Raw genomic sequence first — 25,228 nt, 5'->3', positions numbered from 1 at the left:
CAATTTTTGGGGCCTTCCTCTGACACCGCCTGGTATAGATGTCCTGGGTGGCAGGAAGCTTGGCCCCATTGATGTACTGGGCCCTACGTACTACCTTCTGTAGTGCCTACTAGCAGTTGCTGTACCAGGCAGTGATGCAGCTGTAGAACTTATTGAGGATCTGAGGACCCATGCCAAATATTTTCAGTCTCCTGGGGGGAAATAGGCTTTGTCGTGCCCTCAGCAATAGGTCAGTTATTCTGCACTTTGGCACACTCCGAGGTGAGTGCTCTGAAATCGTATTAGATAGCCAGAGCGAATTTACCAGCTACGTCTATCAACAGTTGTCGCAGTGACATGAACATTCTATTGAAATGCATACTTGCATAGTGTTTAGACATGTAGCTAGCTAGCTAAACAATGAACCATGGTCCCAACTCATAACGTTACTACCCTGCAAGAATCTGCAGGGAGCTAACCAACCAGGTTCAATGTTAGATAGCTAACATTAGGCTAGAACTAGCAATGCAAAAGGCTCTGAGATCATACATGTAAAGTTAGCAAGCCGGCCAGCTAACACTAGCTAGCTAACAGTACACTAACTTGACATGAAAACAACTTTCTGACTAAATTAGAAATGTATATCTGAAAATGTAGCTAGTTAGACTATCTTACTTGGATGGACACTTCTCCCTCTGTGTCACGGATGCCATGGTTGCCCTTAGTTTGAAAATGTAATCAGGAGAAAGGTGTTTTATACATCCGAATTCTGGGTGTTCTCGTTTCGACTTTGCAATCAAATACCAGGATTTTCTCCCATCTCCTTAGCTATCACACTCTAATTCCACTGATTTTCAATACTCGGTCCAATAGAAAGTGGAGAGCAACACTTACGCAGTTCTACTACGTGATATCTTTCAAAAAATCCTTGTTAGAAAGGATTACCTACACATACTGACCAGCTCATGTTATAGACGGAAGCGTGCTACATGGCAGACCAATCCGAAATCATCTCTCGGCATGTCCAGTTCATTCATTATCTCAGCCAATCATGGTTAGCGGGAAGGTTGCTGCTCTTCCATGGCTACACCAACTAGGCTCATAATTTTAAAAAATTATTCGTATTTACTGGTGGCATACAAGTTTGTTATTAAGGCACATGAAAATTCACATGTTCCAGTAGGCATTTCTGCCAAAAAACGCATTTTGATAAATAAAAAAAAGTTTGTTTTCCTGTGAAGTACTGTTGCGCGACATACACCTAGTTTCCTGAAACAAGTCACATGTATAAGGAAATCAGTCAATTGAAAAATTTTAATTGGCTGTGCGAAGTTGCTGGATATTGGTGGAAACTAACACGCTGTCATACACGTAAATCCAGAGCATCCAAACACGCTCAATGGGTGACATGTCTTGAGTATGCAGGCCATGGAAACACTGGGTTATTTTCAGCAACCAGGAATTGTGTACAGAACCTTGCAACATGGGGCCGTGCATTATCATGCTGTGATGGCAGCGGCTGAATGGCACGACATTGAGCCTGAGGATCTTGTCACGGTATATCTGTGCATTCAAATTGCCATCGATAAAATGCAATTGTGTTTGTTGTCCGTAGCTTATGCCTGCCCATACCATAACCCCACCGCCCCCATGGGGCACTCTGTTCACAACTTTGACATCAGCAAACCACTCGCCCGCATGATGCCATACATACTGTCCTGCCTTGTGCCTGATACAGTTGAAACCCGGGATTCATCCGTGAAGAGCACACTTCTTCAGCGTGCCAGTGGCCATTAAAGGTGAGCATTAGCCCACTGCAGTGGATTACGACTCCAAAAGACCCTGGTGATGACAATGAGCACGCAGATGAGCTTCCCTGAGAAGGTTTCTAACAGTTTCTATCAGCTGTCAAGGTGGCTGGTCTCAGATGATCCCGCAGATGAAGAAGCTGGATGTGGTGGTCCTGGGCTGGCATAGTTACACGTGGTCTGCGGTTATTGGACATATTCTGTAAAACAACTTTAGAGGTGACTTATGGTAGAGAAATGAACTTATGATTGAGAAATGATCTGGCAACCGCTCTGGTGGACATTCATGCAGTCAGCATGCCAATTGCACGCTCCCGCAACTTGAAACATCTGTGGCGTTGTGACAAAACTGCACATTTTAGAGTGGCCTTCAATTGTTCCCAGCATAAGGTGCACCTGTGTAATGATCATGCTGTTTAATCAGCTTCTTGATATGCCACACCTGTCAGGTGTTGGCAAAGGAGAAATGCTCACTAACAGGGATGGAAAACTCATTTGTGCACAATTTCTGGTATGTTTTATTTCTGCTCATGAAACCTGGGACCAACACTTTAGATGTTGCATTTATATTTTTGTTCAGTGTACATTATTTCCAGTAGAGGGCAGTCAAAGCCAGGTTATGAGTTGTTTGCAGGCTGGATTATTTATTTTTTTAGGTGTAAACCTATTGTTTGATCATTACCTTTCCCCCTCTCTTCTCCAGTTCCTGGGGGCTCTGATGGGCCCAGTGGAGTACTCATCTGTTCAGAGAATTACATCACCTACAAAAACTTTGGAGACCAGCCTGACATTCGCTGTCCCATCCCACGCAGGAGGGTGAGTTTCTGTTATATTTTATAAACGCGAAAACGGATTTCAAATAACTTGGCTAACAAGACATGGTCATATGTTAACAGTTTGAATGTTTGTGTGGATCACAATTGATTTGATACCATCTACACTGTGCCCTCAATTCTTTTTTTCTTTTGCCTGAACACAGAATGACCTGGATGACCCTGAGCGAGGCATGATCTTCGTCTGCTCAGCCACCCACAAGACCAAGTCCATGTTCTTCTTCCTGGCCCAGACGGAGCAGGGTGACATTTTCAAGGTCACCCTGGAGACCGATGAGGAGATGGTGAGGCCAGCAGGGTGCAGTCTGAAACAGGAACTGGGGGAGGGGGGGGCAGAGGTGTTCATCTGATGTGTGGGAAATATAACCGTGCTGTCGAGGTGATGAGTCTTCATGTCTCTTCTCTGACAAAAACATGGAGAGAGCATAAACACCTCTGATCTCAGCATGCATACACACTAACTTATGTCAGTGTTCACATGATGGGATATTCTGTGATTCCTTCTATTTCAAATTAACGTTTGTATCCCCCAGGTTACAGAGATCAGGATGAAGTACTTCGACACCATACCTGTAGCCACATCCATGTGTGTGCTGAAGACCGGCTTCTTATTTGTGTCCTCAGAGTTTGGTAACCAGTAAGTCATTCATTACACTGTAATACCTCACACATCCCATCTATGTCCATGCCTCTTGCTCTCTTGTGTTCATTGCCTTCTCTCTCTCTGCTAGTTACCTGTACCAGATAGCCCATCTGGGAGATGACGATGAAGAGCCAGAGTTCTCCTCTGCCATGCCCCTGGAGGAGGGAGATACCTTCTTCTTCCAGCCACGCCCCCTCAAGAACCTGGTGCTGGTGGACGAGCAGGAGAACCTCTCCCCTATCATGTCCTGCCAGGTGTGTGTGTGAGAATCTCTTTGTTGTATGTTTGGTGTGCATGCAGCGGTTTTATCTTTTGATTCCCATGGATTGTGCAGTGGATGAACTTAGTGAGAACACCTTTCCCTCTGTTCCACTGAACTGAATTGTAACAGCTTTAGCTGGGGTAGATGTGTTTTCCCACTATTTATAGCACAATGAACCTGATTTTGACTTTACTTGAATGCAAGTTATTTGGAGTACAAAGATTCTTGTCTTTTTGAATTTTTTCCCCATTTTTATAAGTAGGATTGAGGAGAAGGATGTTGTCCTGTTGAAGTGATGAGTTTCTCATGTCTCTTCTGGCTAAATATTGTTAGGTTCTAATTATCAGAGTAAGAACTCAACAGACACTATGAAAGCTTAGACCAAGTTTATTCTTCCCAAAGGATCGACCAGTTGAACTGACAAAGACATGATTACAATAGTGATGGTATATGTATCCCACTGTGGGTGGAGTCTCCTCCTTGCTAAACATTGCATCTTTTTTTGCTAGGCAGGAAACTAAGTGATAGGGTTAATAAACGGTTCCTTTTCCCTTAGAGACCTGTCCTCGACCCCCTTATCCACGCCTCTCCCCTTATCAGTACTGCCACGTGACTGTTTTCCCTGCTCTCAGCCCCTCCCAAGCTTAATTGCACCCACCATAACCCTTCCTCCTACAGACAACTCCTGATGTAAATCCTGGGCTACGGCACCCCTCATGTCTCTATTAGAACTTATGATTCATAATAGTTAAAGCTCACAAATCCAAACCTATCAATGGAGAGCGTTTAAACACCTCTGATCTCAGCGTTAGAACGTGACACAGACACCACATGTGAGACTGCCTTGTTTACTTCTGGAGCTGTACTACTTGTTAAATTCTGTCCTCTGAGAATACATACGGATCTCTTACTCACCACTGGCTCCTTGTTCCACTCACCTCATCTGTTTCTCTCTCCCTGTGTAGATTGCTGACTTGGCTAATGAGGACACTCCTCAGCTGTATGTGGCCTGTGGCAGGGGACCCAAATCCACCCTCCGTGTCCTCAGACATGGACTGGAGGTATGTGTACTGCTATTCCACTTCCCATTGCACATTCACATCCCAGAAAGTGCTCACACACACATTCTCTCAGTGTGGCACATGCCACAGTATTATTTGAACAATGATGACATTTTAACAAAGTCATGCGGATACTCACTCACATGCACACTGGAAACCAGAGTTGGGACAGAGTTTGGGTATTAAGTTTCTGGTGCTGTTGCTTTTCTCACACACCAGCTCATGTTTGACGTGTTTAAGAAGCTGGATGAGATGAAATCATGTCTCTGACAAAGCACCGGAGAGAGTGTGTATACCTCTGATCTCAGCAAATCTCAACATGTTAATGCAGAGGTAACAGACTGGTAAATGCTTAGGTTAGATTACAATGAAAGTCTGATCATTGATCGTTCCCTCCAGGTATCAGAGATGGCTGTGTCTGAGCTGCCCGGTAACCCCAATGCTGTGTGGACTGTGCGCCGACACATTGAAGGTGCTTGTTCTTTTTATTTTATTTTTATAAATACATCAATGTTTTTAACTAGTTGCAAGTTATTTTCCCTTCTACCTCATTACAGTCCACTTCTGCAGTATTTGGTTGCAATTATTGTGTATGACATGGTTGTAAAGTGGCATTGTTTTAATCTTAATACTGTCAAGTCTCATGTTGTAGTCTGGCATCAGAGTGCATTCTGAGGAAAAGTCACTCAGCCAGACTATTCCCAGAAGTCATGTGATTTCAGAGATTTTTCCTGTCATGGTAGTATGCACTAGTGGCCTAGTTCCACTGCAGCTGCCTGGTAGATAGAGACCTGTTCAGGCGTGGCTTCACTTTCACTCTGGCATTCATCCATTACACACAACACTTGGCTCATCCAACTGGTTAGCCTGCACAAGTCAGACATTGTAACTTCTACACACTGGGTTACAGATTTAGATTTCAAGATTGTGATGCCATGCTCTAGGTTAGTGAAAAACCAAAATAAGGGTATGAGATTGATTGATCTTCATGTACCAGATTAGGGCACATTCCTCTGAAGTCTCATGGCAGGGTTTGTTGTGCTGTTGAAGTGATGAGTTTGTCATGTCTCTTCTCTGACAGAAATATCAATGGAGAGAGTTTAAAACACCTCTGATCTCAGCATTATACATACTTTGTGAATAAATAAACTCAGAAAAAACAGAAATGTTCCTTTTTCAGGTCCCTGTCTTTCAAAGATAATTTGTAAAAATCAAAATAACTTCACAGATCTTCATTGTAAAGGGTTTAAACACTGTTTCCCATGCTTGTTCAATGAACCATAAACAATTAATGAACATGCACCTGTGGAATGGTCGTTAACTTCTTATGGTATAGGGGACGCTTGCGTCCCAAGAGGGTAGCATATTTCAACCCTGCAGGCGCTACACAAAACGCAGAAATAAAATATAAAGCATGCCTTACCTTTGACGAGCTTCTTTTGTTGGCACTCCAATATGTCCCATAAACATCACAATTGGTCCATTTGTTCGATTAATTCTGTCCATATATATCCGAAATGTCCATTTATTTGGTGCGTTTGATCCAGGAAAAAACAGCTTCCAAATTGAGCAACGTCACTACAAAATATTTCAAAAGTTGCCTGTAAACTTTGCCAAAACATTTCAAACTACTTTTGTAATACAACTTTAGGTGTTTTTAAACGTTAATAATCGATCAAATTGAAGACTGGTCTATCTGTGTTCAATACAGGAAGACAACCAAGCTACTTTTCAAGTCTTGCGCAACTCTCAAGTGTTACGCAGTTCCTAGATGACTGTACTTCTTCATTGCACAAATGAATAACCTCAACCAAATTCCAAAGACTGGTGACATCCAGTGGAAGCGGTAGGAACTGAAAACAAGTTCCTAAGAAATATCGTTTTCCAATGAGAACTCACTGAACGGACAGACCTATTAAAAAAAAATCTGAACGGTTAGTCCTCAGGGTTTTGCCTGCTACATAAGTTCTGTTATACTCACAGACATGATTCAAACAGTTTTAGAAACTTCAGAGTGTTCTATCCAAATCTACTAATAATATGCATATCTTATATTCTTGGCATGAGTAGCAGGAAGTTGAAATTGGGAACGCTATTTATCCTAAGAAGTTATTAAGACACTAACAGCTTACAGACGGTAGGCAATTAAGGTCACAGTTATGAAAACTTAGGACACTAAAGAGGTCTTTCTATTGACTCTGGAAAACACCAAAATAAAGATTCCCAGGGTCCCTGCTCGTCTGCGTGAATGTGCCTTAGGCATGCTGCAAGGAGGTATGAGGACTGCAGATGTGGCCAGGGCAATATGTCCGTACTGAGAGACGCCTAAGACAGAGCTACAGGTAGACAGGACGGACCACGTGTAACAACACCTGCACAGGATCGGTACACCCGAGCATCACACCTGTGGGACAGGTACAGAATGGCAACAACAACTTCCTGAGTTACAACAGGAACGCACAAACCCTCCATCAGTGCTGAGACTGTCCGCAATCGGCTGAGAAAGGCTGGACTAAGGGCATGTAGGCCTGTTGTAAGGCAGGTCCTCACTAGACATCACCGGCAACAATGTTGCCTATGGGCACAAACCCACCGTCGCTGGACCAGACAGGACTGGCAAAAAGTGCTCTTCACTGACGAGTCGCGGTCTTGTCTCACCAGGGGTGATAGTCGGTTTCGCGTTTATCATTGAAGGAATAAGCGTTACACCGAGGCCTGTACTCTGGAGCGGGATCGAGGTGTAGGGTCCGTCATGGTCTGGGGCAGTGTGTCACAGCATCATCGGACTGAGCTTGTCATTGCAGGCAATCTCAACGCTGTGCGTTACAGGGAAGACATCCTCCTCCCTCATGTGGTACCCTTCCTGCAGGCTCATCCTGACATGACCCTCCAGCATGACAATGCCACCAGCCATACTGCTTGTTCTGTGCGTGATTTCCTGCAAGACAGGAATGTCAGTGTTCTGCCATGGCCAGCGAAGAGCCCGGATCTCAATCCCATTGAGCACGTCTGAGACCTGTTGGATCAGAGGTGAGGGTCCGGGAACTTGCAGTTGCCTTGGTGCAAGAACTGGCAAATCTGGTGCAGTCCATGAGGAGGAGATGCACTGCAGTACTTAATGTAGCTGGTGGCCACACCAGATACTGACTGTTACTTTTGATCCCCCCACCCCTTTGTTCAGGGACACATCATTTCATTTACGTTGGTCACATATCTGTGGAACTTGTTTAGTATATGTCTGTTGTTGATTCTTGTGATGTTCATACAAATATTTACACATGCTGGGTTTGCCGAAAATAAACACAGTTGACAGTGAGAGGACGTTTCTTTTTTTGTTGAGTTTAAATGTAGTTGATGATATTGATGAATTGCTTCATGTATCAGATTAACACTAACCATAGGTTTATTGAATATAAGGAAGGGTCCAGAAATCCCCTCTGTGTGAAATTCCTACTCATTGAAACACCTCTCCTCCTCCAGATGAGTTTGACGCGTACATCATCGTTTCCTTCGTCAACGCCACCCTGGTTCTGTCTATCGGTGAGACCGTAGAGGAAGTGACAGACTCTGGCTTCCTGGGGACCACCCCCACCCTCTCCTGCTCTCTGCTCGGGGAGGATGCTCTGGTGCAGGTCAGTCACCCACACTACACACGCCTCTCACAGAGGGCTGAACATGCACCTTCTGTTCTGGAGGGAATACAAGGCTGATGGTGAAAGTGAAATGAAGATGAAGCGAGATGAAGTGTATGACAGATTTAATATTGCTGTTGAAGTGATGAGTCTTCATGTCTGTTCTGACATTACAATGGAGAGAGCTTGAACAACTCTGATCTCAGCACTATTCACAAACATTAGACACCCTGGCCAGGCCCCTTCCCCAGCCCTGTGTAAACTGAATAACTATTGTTGTACAGGTGTATCCTGATGGGATCCGTCACATCCGTGCTGATAAGCGTGTGAATGAGTGGAAGACTCCAGGGAAGAAGACCATTGTGCGCTGTGCAGTCAACCAGAGGCAGGTGGTTATCGCTCTGACCGGAGGAGAGCTAGTCTACTTTGAGATGGACCCTGTGAGTATACTTTCAACCCCTGGGTGTCTATTTTCTCAGCCAAGTTCGGTCTTTGAGTTTGACCCAGTTTCATCTGCTTTTTGCAAATATCCAGAAGTCTCTCCTGCTCAGTTTAAAGGTTATTTTTCTTCTGACAGTAAATGTTTATGATAACCTTCCCCTCTGTCTCTCACCCCAGTCTGGCCAGCTGAATGAGTACACAGAGAGGAAGGAGATGTCAGCTGACGTGGTGTGTATGAGCTTGGCCAATGTCCCCCCTGGCGAGCAGCGCTCCCGTTTCCTGGCGGTGGGGCTGGTGGACAACACCGTCCGCATCATCTCACTGGACCCCTCGGTACGACTCTCACCGTACTTTGTGCAGCCTGTGCGATCTGTTTGTCCATCTGTTTAGAATGAATCTGACTGCTCTGCGAGTTGGTAACAAGCACCAGATGTTCTTGGACAATTGCAAGGAAACTCTTCTAGAGCTCGTATACTCTGCTCAAGTTTTTTTTTTTTGCAATTACAGCCAGGGTGAAAACAACTAAGTTCAAATCCAAATAACACTGCCAGTGTGGATATTTGCCTTTTTAACATGCGTTTATCTCTCAAAGCTGTGTTTGTAGCCACTCACCCCTCTGTGTTTGTGGTGTAGGACTGTCTCCAGCCCCTCAGTATGCAGGCCCTGCCTGCCCAGCCTGAGTCTCTGTGTATAGTGGAGATGGGAGGAGTGGAGAAGGAAGATGAGCTAGGAGTGAAGGGCACTGTCGGCTTTCTCTACCTCAACATCGGACTGCAGGTAAAATACACTATGACCAAAAGCTTGACGAACATCTCATTCCAAAATAATAGTCGTCATTAATATGGACTTGGTCCCCCTTTGCTGCTGTGACAGCCTCCACTCTTCTGAAAAGGCTTTCCACTAGATGTTGGAACATTGCTGTGTGGACTTGCTTCCAATTCATCCCAAAGATGTCCGATGGGGTTGAGGTCAGGGGTCTGTGCAGGCCAGTCCCGTTCTCCCACACCAATCTTGACAAACCATTTCTGTATGGACAATGCATGGGTGCATAGTCAGGCTGAAACAGTAAAGGGCTTGTCAGAATATAAATTACAAGAGTATGTTATAATGCTGTTATTGCATCAAATGGGTGTTTTATGGAACAGAATAAGGGGTTGTTAGAATGCTCATCTGTGTGTGTTCTACTGAGGATGGCCCTCTGGGAGATTTACAATGCCTTTGGGTGATACTGCATTCCAGAGCATGAGTTAATGTTTCTGTACTGGGGTACCAGGGGGAGATGACTCCAGTGCCAGACCCTGGTCTCTACACAATGAGATACTTATAATTCACAGCAGACAGTGTCTTTCATACTAATCTTAACCTAATGACCATTCCATAAATCTGTTTGTCATGTAGCCTGAGAGGGGTGAATCTTGGCAATAAAAGACCTTTGTGTTTTTGACTCGGGGCTCTGAATTGATTCGTTGACCAGCCATTATTAACGTAGGGCACTCAATCGATTCACTTTATATGTGTGTGTTGTATTGACCTGCTCCCTTATTAACAAGTGAGTAAAGATTTAGTTGAAGTATAACTCTGACCTCGTGATAAGTTTGTCTCTCCTCATTTGATAGTAAAGAAATTAACCACCACAGGCCTTCCCCAAACTTGCAACCGTCCTGTTCTGTGAGCCTGTGTGGCCTACAAGTCAGCGGCTGAGCGGTTTGTCCTAGACGTTTCCACTTCACAATAACAGTACAGTTGTTCCAGGGCAGCTCTAGCAGGGCAGAAATATCACAAACTGACTGGAAAGGTGGCATCCTATAACGTTGCCACGTTGAAAGTCACTGAGCTTTTCACTAACGCCATTCTACTGCCAATGTTTGTCTATGAATATTGCATTGCTGTGTGCTCGATTTTATACACCTGTCAGCAACAGGCCAAGCCGAATCCACTCATTTGAAGGGGTGTCCACATACCTTTGTCTGTATATCGTGTATATGTCCTCTGTGTTAAGGAAGCGTTTGAGTAGAGGGATATTGTGGTGCTGTTGAAGTGATGAGTTTTCTCATGTCTCTTTTCTGACAAATAATGGAGAGAGTTTAAAACACCTCTGATCTCAGCATACAGAATATATACACACCTACACTATCTGTTACTGCCTGTTTACTTCTGCCACTGTATTACTTGATATTTTGTGCTCTGTTGGAATACATACTAGAGCTTTTATTTGTGACGTTAACATGTCTGTCTTTCCTCAGAATGGTGTGTTGCTCAGGACCGTGCTGGACCCAGTGACTGGAGACCTGTCTGATACTCGTACTCGGTACTTGGGGTCGCGACCTGTGAAGCTCTTCCGCGTCAGGATGCAGGGACAGGAAGCTGTAAGTGAAATCCTATTAGTTGGTGTGTTTTTGCAGCTTTATGGAGCTGAAACATAACATTGAGGCTGTGTGTATTTGTATCCTCTGACCTCTCCATCTCCTTCAGGTGTTGGCCATGTCGAGTCGCTCCTGGCTGAGTTATTCCTACCAGTCCCGATTCCATCTGACGCCCCTGTCCTATGAGACGCTGGAATATGCCTCTGGCTTCGCCTCTGAACAGTGTCCAGAGGGCATTGTGGCAATCTCTACCAACACCCTGAGGTGTACACACACACACAAACACAGAGAGAACTAAAGTAAACACATCTGCACTGCGTGTACAAAACATTAGGAACACCTGCTCTTTCCATTACATAAACTGACCAGGTGAATCCAGGTGAAAGCTATGATCCCTTATTGATGTCACTTGTTAAATCCACTTCAATCAGTGTAGATGAGGGGGAGGAGACAGTTCAAAGAAGGATATTTAAGCCTTGAGACAATTGAGACATGGATTGTGTGTGTGTGTCATTCAGAGGGTGAATGGGCAAGACAAAATATTTATGGGTTATGGTAGTAGGTGCCAGGTGCACTGGTTTGTGTCAAATGGTTTACCTCCCAAAGGACATCCAGCCAACTTGACACAACTGTGGAAAGCATTGGAATCAACCAGCATCCCTGTGGAACGCTTTTGCCACCTTGTAACAATTTACAATTGTTTTTTTTATAGCACTTTTCTAAAACATGAAGAGGATTAATTGAAGGCAGGGTTTGAGGCGAGGGGTGTTTTGCTGTTGACGTGCTGTTGAGTTTCTCATGTCTCTGACAGAATAATGGAGAGAGCATTAAACATCTCTGACGAATTGAGGCTGTTCTGAGGGCCAAATTAGGGCAACTCAATATTAGGAAGGTATCCTTAATATTTTGTGTACACTCAGTGTCGATTGAGGAAATGTCTTTGACAAGGCTTGAAGGTAGAGCAGTTATGCTGTTGAAGTGATGAGTCTTCATGTCTCTTCTCTGACAAACCAATGGAGAGAGTGTAAACATCTCTGATCTCAGCATATACACAGATCACATCTCATTTTCTCTCATTCATCCTCATTTTCAATTATAACACTGATATTTAACTTATGAAGGTTATGTTCCATTTACTTTTTCAAATGTTATTTCTGTTCCCATTATGGCTGAGTTGTGGCATGGCACACCTGTTACGTGGTACACATCTTCTGACACTGCCTTTGTCTCCCTCTTAGGATTCTGGCTTTGGAGAAGCTGGGTGCCGTGTTCAACCAGGTGGCCTTCCCCCTGCAGTACACACCTCGCAAGTTTGTCATTCACCCAGAGACAAACAACCTGATACTCATAGAGACTGATCACAATGCCTACACAGAGGCCACCAAGGCCCAGCGAAAGCAGCAGATGGCAGAGGTATGGTTCTGTTCTGACTGAGAGGGCTGAGGCTACGTGTTGTACACCCAGGCCGTGTAGATTGTGTGGGCTGATATTATGAAAGTGTAGATATAAGATGGGCAACTTCAATATAAATAATTTACAATTGTTTTTTTTATAGGACTTTTCTAAAAACCCAAAGAGGATTAATTGAAGGCAGGGTTTGAGGCGAGGGGTGTTATGCTGTTGATGTGATGAGTTTCTCATGTCTCTTCTCTGACAGAATAATGGAGAGAGCATTAAAACATCTCTGATCTCAGCATATATACAGAGATTACACACACAGTGTAGATTGACATGGGGAATTAGACTAATACTTTGCTTACACTTATGTAGATATCTCTCACCCCCTCCTCCCGACATTTCTTTCTCTCTGTTTGTAACTGACGCTGACACCACTTCTGTGTTGTTCCCTTCTATAGGAGATGGTTGAGGCAGCTGGTGAGGATGAGAGGGAGCTTGCAGCAGAGATGGCTGCTGCCTTCCTCAATGAGAACCTGCCAGAGGCCATCTTTGGGGCGCCCAAGGCCGGGTCTGGCCAGTGGGCCTCTCTGGTGCGTCTTGTCAACCCCATCCAGGGAACCACTCTGGACCTTGTCCAACTGGAGCAGAATGAGGCTGCCTTCAGGTGAGGACAGGATGGATGAATGAAAAAGAGCTCCCTGGCTTGTCGTCCTAAAAAATGAAATGAATGAATTCTGGTTCGTTCAGCCATTCCTATGGGGGAAATTAATGGGGTGAAAATGGGGTTTTGGGATAAACGCCAAAATAAGGTCAGATCTTATGTTTAGTTCTATGAGATAATGTTATGGCCCTATAAAACCGCGCTGCAAAAAAACCCAGACGGAATCACAGAATCCTGACAATTAAACAGAATTCAACAACATAATTTTTTTTATTGAAGTTAATAGGAAATCAACTTATGAGAAAATTAATTAATTAGCCCGAGTTAAACATAAGACATGAGGAAAATGCATCATGAAATATATACGAGTAAAGTCATATTGTATTTAAAAAAATGTTTTTACAACATCTGTGATGGATGCAGTCAAATAATTTGTTTGTTTGACATCTTTTGTGTTTAAAAAAATCATTATGTGGGAAATGGCAGTGGAAACGCCTTTATGTGCAATGTTAATGATGTAATAACCATATCAAAGTACATTTGGAGTCATGCGATGATATGTTGTGTGGTCCTCCCACTACCACTTGGGAAACCATGCAGTTTATTAGGCTACAAATGAATTAAGTTATGATGAACTTCACAGGGTGGTGAAAGTGCACAGTGTCAAGCTTGATGCTTCTTTCCAAAAAATATAGAGGGTCTTATTCTGGTGACATGATGATCAATGCTTGGCTGCAGTTTGACACAAAAAAAATGTTCTTGCTTCTATCCCCGGTAATCTACTTTTGGTATTTGGTATTTTATTAGGATCCCCATTAGCTGTTGCAAAAGCAGCAGCTACTCTTCCTGGGGTCCACACAAAACATGAAACATGACACAATACAGAACATTAATAGACAACAGCTCAAGGACAGAACTACATAAAAAATAAATAAAAGGCACACGTAGCCGACATATCAATACCAATACATACACAAACTATCTAGGTCAAATAGGGGAGAGGCTTTGTGCCGTGAGGTGTTGCTTTATCTGTTTTCTGAAACCAGGTTTGCTGTTCAATTGAGCAATATGAGATGGAACGGAGTTCCATACAATAATGGCTCTAATACTGTACGCTTTCTTGAATTTGTTCTGGATTTGGTGATGGTGAAAAGACCCCTGGTGGCATGTCTGGTGGGGAAGTGTATGTGTCAGAGCTGTGTATAAGTTGTCTATGTAAACAATTTGGGATTTAACACATCGTTACTTATAAAAAGAAGATGCAGTCAGTCTTTCCTCATCTCTTAGCCAAGAGAGACTGGCATGCATAGAATTTATATCCGCCTTCAGATTATGAAGAGCAAGACGTGCCGCTCTGTTCTGGGCCAGCTGTAGCTTAAACTTCTTCGGGTTCGGTCTCCCTTCCACGGGACTGTTGAGCTAATGTAGGCTAATGCGATTAGCATGTGGTTGTAAGTAACACGAAAACCTCCCAGGACATATCCCAGGACATACATATATTATCTTTTACCAGATCTGTGTGTTATTCTCCTACATTCCTTTCAAATTTCCACAAACTTTAATGTGTTTCCTTTCAAATGGTACCAATAATATGCATGTCCTTGCTTATGGGCCTGAACTACAGGCAGTTAGATTTGGGTATGTCATTTTAGGGGAAATTTTAAATAAAAAAATAAATAAAAGGGTTTTAACTAGATCTTTCCTTCCAGCACTCGACCACACGACTGGACAATAATCAAGATATGAATAACCTCGTCATGTAGACTAGACAACCCGCACAACCTACCTGCACTGTGTCTGCCAGCTGTTGGCTTGAGCGTAGGTGCCAAGACCAGAGTGGCACATTTTCTATTTAACTGACAAAAATGCGATGAATAAGCATTGAACATTAGATTTTTATTCGGTACATGAAAACTTAAGAGAAATTGTGTTTTGTGGGCACTACGTCATCACACACTGATTTGTATCCACAAGAAGTCCATTTGGCGGAAATGGAGATTCTATAATATTTGCATGAAAATCACCAATTGGATGGAAACCTAGCTACTGATTCATATTTTCCTGGAACTTCCTGAAGCAGCACAGGAATGCCTGTCTCTGTGTGCTGCTGGTAGATGTTAATAATTTCCCCAAAATCTTATCAATTTAATGTTAACTACAAAATAACATCCATGTATTTATGTATGCCTACCTGACAGAATGTGTATTTGCATCAAACAAGTGGCAATTTATTTAGAAAACTCTGCATTCACATGAGCGCTACAGAAACGCTGCTAACCAAACAAGGTTTCTGGCTAGTGTACACTTGCATTAAAGGATAACTGCACCCACATTTCTAAATTTCTTAGATTTACCCAGACCACCAAAGTGGACTCCTGATGTGGTTAAAGCATTGTTGTGGACTTAACATCCAATTGAGTTGTTTTTCTATTAAACTGGTGTGATTTTTGAGAGAAAAAACCGGGGACAAAAAGAAACCCGGAAAAGCCAAATCGGGGAAAAAACAACAAACGGGATCAGGCAAAAAAATATAACGGATTTTATAATGCCCTATAATATCAGTCAGATTACATGACCTTTATGAATTATGAAGCCATTGTGCTTTATGTGCTTGTTTTGATTTACATAAATGTTTCAAAATGTACAAGTGACGTTTGCTGATGAAGATCTTATAGAACAAAATGTATAACATCGCCTAAGCCTGTGTTTAACACAAACCTTATTTTTGGTGTTTGTCCCCCAAAAAATGAAGTTCTCCATAGGCTTTGGCCATCAAGCCATAGCGGAGTTAGCCTGCGTTAGTGCCAACGTAAAGACGTTATTGCTCTCTGTAGGGTCACTAGGAAGATGTTGTTATTGGCTCTGCTGGTTTTCCTGTTCAAATTACCAGCTCTTATGAAATTACACAGAGAAAATCTTAACTGTCATTTAAGGCAGGGTTTGAGGAGAGTGAAGTTGTGCTATTGAAGTGATGAATCTTCATGTCTCTTCTTGATTTAGTAATAATGGAGGGTGCTTTAAACACCTAATCTTAGCATTTAACACAGTTCACATGCAAAAGGTAGAGATTGAAACAGGGAATAATACTTATCCCTTCCCGCTCTCCTACTTTGCCTTTGTGTTCTGTCCCTGCAGTGTGACTGTTTGTCGGTTTGCCAGCGGAGGTGATGACTGGTATGTGCTGGTGGGGGTGGCCCGGGACATGATCCTTAACCCCCGCTCTGTGGGAGGCGGTTTTATCTACACCTATCGGCTGGGAGGGGGAGGGGACAAACTGGAGTTTATGCACAAGGTGAGTGAGTGACAGAGGATATGACTAATTCAGTGGTTTCCTGGTCTTGTTGACCACAGCTATGTGCACAGGAATTCCCCGGCTGTTATTTCTGAATGGTCATAATTGCCATTTGAGAGTCAGAGTACTCTTTCTTGTTTCCACCCCTCCCCTTTACCCAACTCCCTGAGGGACAATGGTGACTTTGTTGACGCATTCTGACTTTCTGTCCCTTTTCCAGTCTCAGCGGGTCTTATCAGTATTTTATGCTTTACATTTTTTGTTTAACCATTTAACCAGGCAAGTCAACAAGGAACAAATTCTTGTTCAAAAAGGTGTGATTTTGAGAGCAAACCCCTGAAAAAAATGGAGGGAAGGGGAAACCTGGAAAAACAAAACCGAGAACTGAATTTGGGGGGGGGAAACGGAATCGGGCAAAAAATAAAACATTTTAAAAGGCCCTATAATATGTAACTTAACATTACCTTTTTGAATTATGAAGCCTTTGTCACGTGCCAAGCACTAGGCCTGTGATACATTTCTATCCTGCCTTCGTAATGATTTGGGTTGTCAATTAATTTTGGCCCGCTTCCATGGCCTGCCAGAACAGCTTCAATGCGCCTTGGCATAGATTCTACAAGTGGACCTAAATCATGCCAGGAAAAAGCACCCCACACCTTAACATATACTTTGTATCCCTCGTTTACTGAAGTGTTTCCTTTGTTTTGGCAGTTGCCGGTATGTCCACATTCGGGTAGGCCGCAGTTTGGGCAGCATGCGTGTCAAATATACAGGTTGTGGCCATAGACACATAATCCAAAAGGGTTTTGTAACCTCTTACACTGGAAATTTGATTGTTAAATTGATGGAAGCAATAGCAATGGATGCCAGTCCTAACTTGAATAGGAACTGACATCTAGGGTTGCAAATGGTCTGAAATTTTCAATGGGATGTTAAGCCCTGGAATTTGGGGTATTGTGCTTAAATTCATCAAAAAGTTAGCTTATAACAGTGAACCTTTTTTTGTGGGATACACATAAGGCAAGGTCTTGTGGCATATTTTGGTTAAACTATCCCCAATGCAATGGAATTGCAACCCTCTGCATGCACAGTGCATTCTCCCATCACATGTACAGCTGAATCTCAAGATCTTGCACACTAATGAGATACTATTGAGCCCACACTACTACACTGTGAGCCAAGGACTACATGCTTTCTGGTAAGTTTTGATTGCAATACTGGGTGGGGTGAATATATTTTATAACTTACATGCTTTTTTGTTAACTACTAAATAGTAGCCTACAGCAAAGTGTTTAAATCATTTCTAACTTGTTAACAATTTTTGCTGGTTAGTTTTTGCAACCATATGGGTTTTAGCTTGCTTGAGTCTGCTAACTGAGGAGTGTTAATTCACCTGGTTCCATGTTTCATTTTAAAAATGTATCTTACAAAGGAGTTGTTCAATCTAACTGCTTAACTATTTGTCTGTACATGGAATTGTTTTTGGGGTTTTCCAATTTTTCTAATCTTTACAGGAAAATGCCACGGGCACTATCTGATGTGTGAAGACATTTCACTGCAGCTAATGTAGAAGGAAAAGCTGTGTATATTTATACTGTGCTAAAATAATATGTGAAGAATGCAGCAAAGATGCAGAATCAAATGGCCAAGTACATACATGTCCCTCAGCGCTCACAACAAGCAACCTCTGACAAAAGTCCCTCTACTTCTATTCGAGGTGAAAATGATAAATCAGACACCTTGTCGATAACAACAGCTCATGGTACTCCTGGAATTTTTTTGACTCTATAAAGGAATTTAGTGAGGGAAATGATTCATGTCTTGCTCGAGCTGTGTATGCATCTGGTTCAACTCTGATTCTCACAGGCAATGTCTATTGGAGAAGATTTCTGAATGTTCTTCGCCCAGCATACACCCCTCCAACCAGACATGCTTTATCTACTCATTTGCTGGATGCGGAGTACAACAGAGTTAAAGAAAATCATAAAGAAAGCAGACTGTATTGCAATCATCTCTGATGGGTGGTAGAATGTTCGTGGGCAAGGAATAATGAACTACATCATCTCCACGCCTCAACCAGTATTCTACAAGAGTATAGACACGGGACAACCGACACATCGGTCTCTACATTACAGAAGAGCTGAAGGCAGTCATCAATGACCTTGGTCCACAGAAGGTATTTGCACTGGTGACAGACAATGCTATGAACATGAAGGCTGCTTGGTCTAAAGTGGAGGAGTCCTATCCTCATGTCACACCCATTGGCTGTGCTGCTCATGCATTGAATCTGCTACTCAAGGACATCATGGCACTACAAGCAAGCCAAGGAAATGGTTAGGTATGTGAAGTTATAGCAGCAATCTACCTCACCAAGAAAAGTGAGAAGAATAAGAGCACCACATTGAAGCTGCCCAGCAACACCCTTTGGGGTGGTGTTGTCATCATGTTTGACAGTCTCATGAAGGGAAAGGAGTCTCTCAAAGAAATGGCCATATCACAGTCTGCCGATATGCACAGCCATCAAGAGGATCTCCTGGATTATGTATTTTGTCATCATTACCATGTCTCACCACCTTGGCCTGGATAAGGGAAAGGTTCTTGGCAGTCTGGCAAAGTACACTTCCAAGCAAGGGCTTTGGGATGGAGATGCAATATTGCAGTCATGCCAACATATCTCATCAGCCACTTTGTGGATCTGAGACTCTTTCCCCTGTTGCCTCCATCATCCTCCAATTCCCACCAACATCAGCCTCCTCAGAGCGCAACTGGTCCTTGTTTGGGAACACATACACCAAAGCACGCAACAGGCTGACCAATACAAGGGTTGACAAATTGGTGACCATCTGTGCAAATGTGAGACTTTTTGAGGCTCAACAACAAGCCATTCTCAACTAGGTTGGAAAGTGACAGTGAAGATGAGGCCTCAGTCTGATGTTCAAGCGGAGGACATTGAGGTCCAGGGAGAAGACATGGAAGACAACCAAAGCTTTAGTTTCTAGACTCATTTTACAGATGTATGTTGAAAATGTTTTTAGGAGATGCGATGGATCATTCAATATTCCCTTTTGTTGTTCGGTGAAATCATCCCATGTGAAGAGTCAACTCATTTAATTCAAGTTCAAGTCGTAACTAAATATTTTTTTAAATTTCTATTGGAAGGATTTAATCATTTGTAATTATGTCTACTTATGATAAGGTAAAATGTTTGTTTCTGTCCCCATATGATATGGTAAATATATCCAATGCAAAAAACATTTAAATTGTATTAATATTAATTTGCATATATTTCCTTGAATTACCATATATTCCCATTAATTCAGACGGAAAGTTTCCACCTCTTGAGTATTCCCCAAAATGTGCAACCCTACTGCTATCTATCTAAGGATTATATTTCTAATGTTGGTTGCGGCTGTCGGTTTATCCTTGTGCAAATTTAAAAAATACAATCTTGGGAAAAACGTACAGTTGAAAGCAAATTCCTACTGCTGAAAATAGAAGACTTATCCGTCTGTAGAACCAATGAAAATAATTTTTAGCTAACCGCAGCACCGTTTTTCAAAGTACGTCATCTTGAGATAGGCTGTTGCCACGACTAGCGCTTCGGCCATCACCGTGAGTAGCCTATGGCGTCATCATTAGGTGAGTGTGTGCCACTCTAAATTGTATTTAGTAGCCTACTGTAGCCTATGATATATATATATATATATATATATATATATATATATATATATATACACATACATACATACATACACACACACACACACACACACACACACACACACACACAGTGGGGCAAAAAAGTATTTAGTCAGCCACCAATTGTGCAAGTTCTCCCACTTAAAAAGATGAGAGGCCTGTAATTTTCATCATAGGTACACTTCAACTATGACAGACAAAATAAGGAAAAAAAATCCAGAAAATCACATTGTAGGATTTTTAATGAATTTATTAGCAAATTATGGTGAGTGTGTGCAATGCCACAAAGAAAGTAAGTATTTGGTCACCTACAAACAAGCAAGATTTCTGGCTTTCACAGACCTGTAAATTCTTATTTAAGTGGATCCTCTGTCCTCCACTCGTTACCTGTATTAATGGCACCTGTTTGAACTTGTTATCAGTATAAAAGACACCTGTCCACAACCTCAAACAGTCACACTCCTAACTCCACTATGGCCAAGACCAAAGAGCTGTCAAAGTACACCAGAAACAAAATTGTAGACCTGCACCAGGCTGGGAAGACTGAATCTGCAATAGGTAAGCAGCTTGGTTTGAAGAAATCAACTGTGAGAGCAATTGTTAGGAAATGGAAGACATACAAGACTGCTGATAATCTCCCTCGATCTGGGGCTCCACGCAAGATCTCACCCCGTGGGGTCAAAATGATCACAAGAACGGTGAGCAAAAATCCCAGAACCACACGGGGGGGCCTAGTGAATGACCTGCAGAGAGCTGGGACCAAAGTAACAAAGCCTACCATCAGTAACACACTACGCCGCCAGGGACTCAAATCCTGCAGTGCCAGACGTGTCCCCCTGCTTAAGCCAGTACATGTCCAGGCCCGTCTGAAGTTTGCTAGAGAGCATTTGGATGATCCAGAAGAAGATTGGGAGAATGTCATATGGTCAGATGAAACCAAAATAGAAAATTTTGGTAAAAACTCAACTCGTCGTGTTTGGAGGACAAAGAATGCTGAGTTGCAGCCAAAGAACACCATACCTACTGTGAATCATGGGGGTGGAAACATCATGCTTTGTGGCTGTTTTTCTGCAAAGGGACCAGGACGACTGATCCGTGTAGGAAAGAATGAATGGGGCCATGTATCGTGAGATTTTGAGTGAAAACCTCCTTCCATCAGCAAGGGCATTGAAGATGAAACGTGGCTGGGTCTTTCAGCATGACAATGATCCCAAACACACCGCCCGGGCAACGAAGGAGTGGCTTCGTAAGAAGCATTTCAAGGTCCTGGAGTGGCCTAGCCAGTCTCCAGATCTTAACCCCATAGAAAGTCTTTGGAGGGAGTTGAAAGTCTGTGTTGCCCAGCAACAGCCCCAAAACATCACTGCTCTAGAGGAGATCTGCATGGAGGAATGGGCCAAAATACCAGCAACAGTGTGTGAAAACCTTGTGAAGACTGACAGAAAATGTTTGACCTCTGTCATTGTCAACAAAGGGTATATAACAAAGTATTGAGAAACTTTTTTGTTCTTGACCAAATACTTATTTTCCACCATCATTTGCAAATTAATTAATTAAAAATCTTTTTTTCTTATTTTGTCTGTCATAGTTGAAGTGTACCTATGATGAAAATGACAGGCCTCTCATCTTTTTAAGTGGGAGAACTTGCACAATTGGTGGCTGACTAAATACTTTTTTGCCCCACTGTATATATATATATATTTCTTCGTAATATCGTACCAGCTGTGTGTCGCTTTATTGGTCTGTCTGGGCTGTTTGAATTCAAGATCGTAGTTTGTCAGTCGGAGTAGCCAGTCGTTTGGTCATTTGTGTGGTATAAAAAAAAAGATAAAGCTAATGTCTTCTGTCATGGAAAGGACGTAGAATTACGTAAAATCAGTTTTTAAAGGGCTGAAATTTGTCAGGTCCTGCTAAATTATGTTACCCATGTGTGGAAATCCGAAATAATAATCTGCTCAACTGTAGCCTACATTAAATGTAATCTAGTTACTAGATAAAGGATTTACAAGCAGGTATAAATTGACAGCTGAGTCATCTATTTTATGAAACTACAGCTGGATGCGCTGCTATTGTGTGTCCCGTTTACCGCATGCAGCGGAGGGAAATTGTACAGACCCATACCACAGTCCTCGCTAGGCTATTAAAAGTTTGCTGCCTGGCTTCTATTTTTAAAGCTTGACAACGAATTTCAAAAAAACAAAACCTGCAACAAAACACCACGCAGAGGAGAAACAAGCATGCTTATTACAGCAACATTTGAGCAGTAGCATAGGCTGGCTACTCAACTATAAGACAGGCTGGCTACTCAACTATAAGACAGGCTGGCTACTCAACTATAAGACAGGCTGGCTACTCAACTATAAGACATTTGAAGTGCACCATACAGCAATGCTGATTTCAACCGCACCGGTGATTCATGCAGTGCAAAACAAATATTAATGTTACAACAACCTAGCTACGTTTTTGTTATTTGTAGTTAAATACTTTTTTTTGCAGCATATTATGCACATTTGCAAGCATAGCAGCAAAGGCTGGACCAATATTATTGATCTATTTTGTTTTTATGTTTAATGCTATGTACATCAAGGGCCATATTATTTCTATTAAAACTACGAATTCGTGGTCTTTTCAGTATGGCCCTCGCACTGGTTGAGTTTGACACCCCTGAGTTATGTGCTTGTTTTGATTAAATAAATGCTTCAAAATTCACAAATTAGTTGGTAAAGATTATCTCATGGAACAAAATATGTATTAGATCTCTTGAGCCTGTGTTTACCACAGACATTATTTTCGGGATGGTCATAATTGCCCTTTGAGAGTCAGAGTACCATCATTCTTACCCCCCCCCCTTTACCCAACTCCCTGAGGGACAATGGTGACTCTGTTGGAGCCGGCTGCCCTTTTCCAGTCTGTGGGTCTTATCAGTATTCTAGAGTCTATTAAGGAATTCTTATTTACGGTGTTGGCCTGGCAAGAGGCAAAATGTTGTGCTAAAGAGAGGATACTTAAAATGGCCTTATGCATAAGAATGTTTGTGACTGTGTTTTGCTAGTGATATCCACCTGACAACACTGTTGATCACAATGGTGAGTTGGACATTTCTGATTGTTGACAAAACGAAAGGCTGCATGATACAGAGTTAAGAGCCTTCAGTGTAGAGCAACACAGAGAGAAAAGTACAACAAATCACCTATTTTCTGTCTGGAAGGAAAAAACAGCTTTGTGCCGGTAATAAAACCCAATATGCATCTTGAGTTCCCTGTCAAAGTTCTCTAGATGGGTGGTGAAGCTCAACTTCTCATCCATCCAAACTCAAAGAAATGTGTATGCTTTGACATGCTCTACAGAATGTCCTTTCAGGGTAGTATGTTACTGACCTTTACGATCAGTTGTTGACATGGTAAAGGAATGTTGTTTTGACAGACTCCAGTGGAGGACGTTCCTCTGGCAATCGCCCCGTTCCAGGGCCGTGTGCTGGTGGGCGTTGGCAAACTGCTGCGCATCTATGACCTGGGCAAGAAGAAGCTGCTCCGGAAGTGTGAGAACAAGGTGAGACGGGAGCTTGACGTTACAAACACACACAAAAATACAAACACACAAGGATGTATAATAAACTATTGACTACTGTGTAAACACAAGACCAGACGGCAGTGTGGTAAGTGGCTGGTTAGGAAGGCTAACAAGCTCTCAGACCAGGAAGTGTCGGTGTCAGATTGATGCTCCTGCGACTGTCTTTTGTAATTGCACCACTTTACTTTCTCTGTTACAAAGTGGGATTCAAATCGACATAATTGTAATGTTTTTGTCAACGATCTAGACAAAATACTCTGTCAAAGTGCTCTCAATTCACTGGTATTTATCAATGTTTTTATCGATTGTAGGGCTGTAGCCACAGAATTCTCGTAGTTTTCAACCATCAATCACAACCTTTTCAGCTGGCAAAATACAGCCAATGGCGCACATGCCGCCTCTCGTCACAGCTGCTTCAACAAACTGCGTCAATCACTCCCACACAGCTAGCAAGCTAGCACTCGTCATGGAAATGGGGATGGCTGGATGTAAATTTGGACCAATCCCTGTCAACCCATACATTAAAACATGGCTATGAAGCTCTACTTTGTAATCTGCTATGTTATTTTTATTTTTTTCTCTGATTTAAAAATTCATTGATGTAGCCGAAATAAAAAAGGGCTGTCGCAGAGAGTTGAAAGTGCTTAGCACGGCACTTGTTTTACATTTGCAATCAAGTCGTGTATAGTTTATATCTTAAAATATTAGTGTTTTTAGACATCGGTAACAACTGCCATATTCAAATTCAAATCAAATGTATTTATTTTATATAGCCCTTCGTACATCAGCTGATATATCAAAGTGCTGTACAGAAACCCAGTCTAAAACCCCAAACAGCAAGCAATGCAGGTGTAGAAGCACGGTTGCTAGGAAAAACTCCCTAGAAAAGCCAAAACCTAGGAAGAAACCTAGAGAGGAACCAGGCTATGTGGGGTGGCCAGTCCTCTTCTGGCTGTGCCGGGTGGAGATTATAACAGAACATGGCCAAGATGTTCAAATGTTCATAAATGACCAGCATGGTCGAATAATAATAAGGCAGAACAGTTGAAACTGGAGCAGCAGCACGGTCAGGTGGACTGGGGACAGCAAGGAGTCATCATGTCAGGTAGTCCTGGGGCATGGTCCTAGGGCTCAGGTCCTCCGAGAGAGAGGAAGAAAGAGAGAATGTTTTTATTAATGTTTTTAAAATGATTTATGACTTTGACATTTAGTGAATTTATTTATGTCCATTTATGATGGTATTTGATGTTTCTGAATATTAATAGTTCTAAACATGCTTTGAGTAGTGCAAATTAATTGTAAGTTGTTTTAATGGGCTTTCTTCATTCTGATTGCTTTATACTTTTCAACTGAACTTCACTGTCAGTTTTTATCCTATTATTTTAGGTTGACGTAGTCTTATTTGTAGAACATTGAATATAAATCCTCCTTTGTAACGACAAACACTGGTACTCGACCAGTGGTTACCATTTGCATAGTTAATTCATTCCAACATGAACTTCAAGAAATGTAATCAATTCATTTCCTGCAGTAGTTTGTCATGTATACTGTCACATTTATTTTGTCTTAGTATGCCTTATTTATTT

General features: G+C 42.4%; 1 protein-coding gene across 1 annotated transcript in view; it reads left to right on the top strand.

Annotated features, from left to right (window-relative positions):
- LOC139371157 (splicing factor 3B subunit 3) overlaps positions 1-25,228 on the top strand; it is a 39,988-nt gene that overhangs the window by 7,399 nt on the left and 7,361 nt on the right. Inside the window, exons 7-22 of the mRNA XM_071111282.1 lie at positions 2,491-2,603; positions 2,767-2,904; positions 3,154-3,257; positions 3,352-3,517; positions 4,491-4,586; positions 4,986-5,058; positions 8,067-8,218; positions 8,503-8,658; positions 8,837-8,992; positions 9,293-9,436; positions 10,903-11,025; positions 11,132-11,286; positions 12,261-12,435; positions 12,879-13,084; positions 16,217-16,373; positions 23,496-23,621. Coding sequence (XP_070967383.1) covers positions 2,491-2,603; positions 2,767-2,904; positions 3,154-3,257; positions 3,352-3,517; positions 4,491-4,586; positions 4,986-5,058; positions 8,067-8,218; positions 8,503-8,658; positions 8,837-8,992; positions 9,293-9,436; positions 10,903-11,025; positions 11,132-11,286; positions 12,261-12,435; positions 12,879-13,084; positions 16,217-16,373; positions 23,496-23,621 — 2,240 coding nt within the window. The remainder of the gene's footprint in view (positions 1-2,490; positions 2,604-2,766; positions 2,905-3,153; positions 3,258-3,351; positions 3,518-4,490; positions 4,587-4,985; positions 5,059-8,066; positions 8,219-8,502; positions 8,659-8,836; positions 8,993-9,292; positions 9,437-10,902; positions 11,026-11,131; positions 11,287-12,260; positions 12,436-12,878; positions 13,085-16,216; positions 16,374-23,495; positions 23,622-25,228) is intronic.

Source organism: Oncorhynchus clarkii, chromosome 2 (genome assembly GCF_045791955.1).
Source record: "Oncorhynchus clarkii lewisi isolate Uvic-CL-2024 chromosome 2, UVic_Ocla_1.0, whole genome shotgun sequence".
Lineage (NCBI taxonomy): Eukaryota > Metazoa > Chordata > Actinopteri > Salmoniformes > Salmonidae > Oncorhynchus > Oncorhynchus clarkii.
Note: the sequence above shows the minus strand (reverse complement) of the source record. Positions and strands in the feature narration are given on the sequence as shown.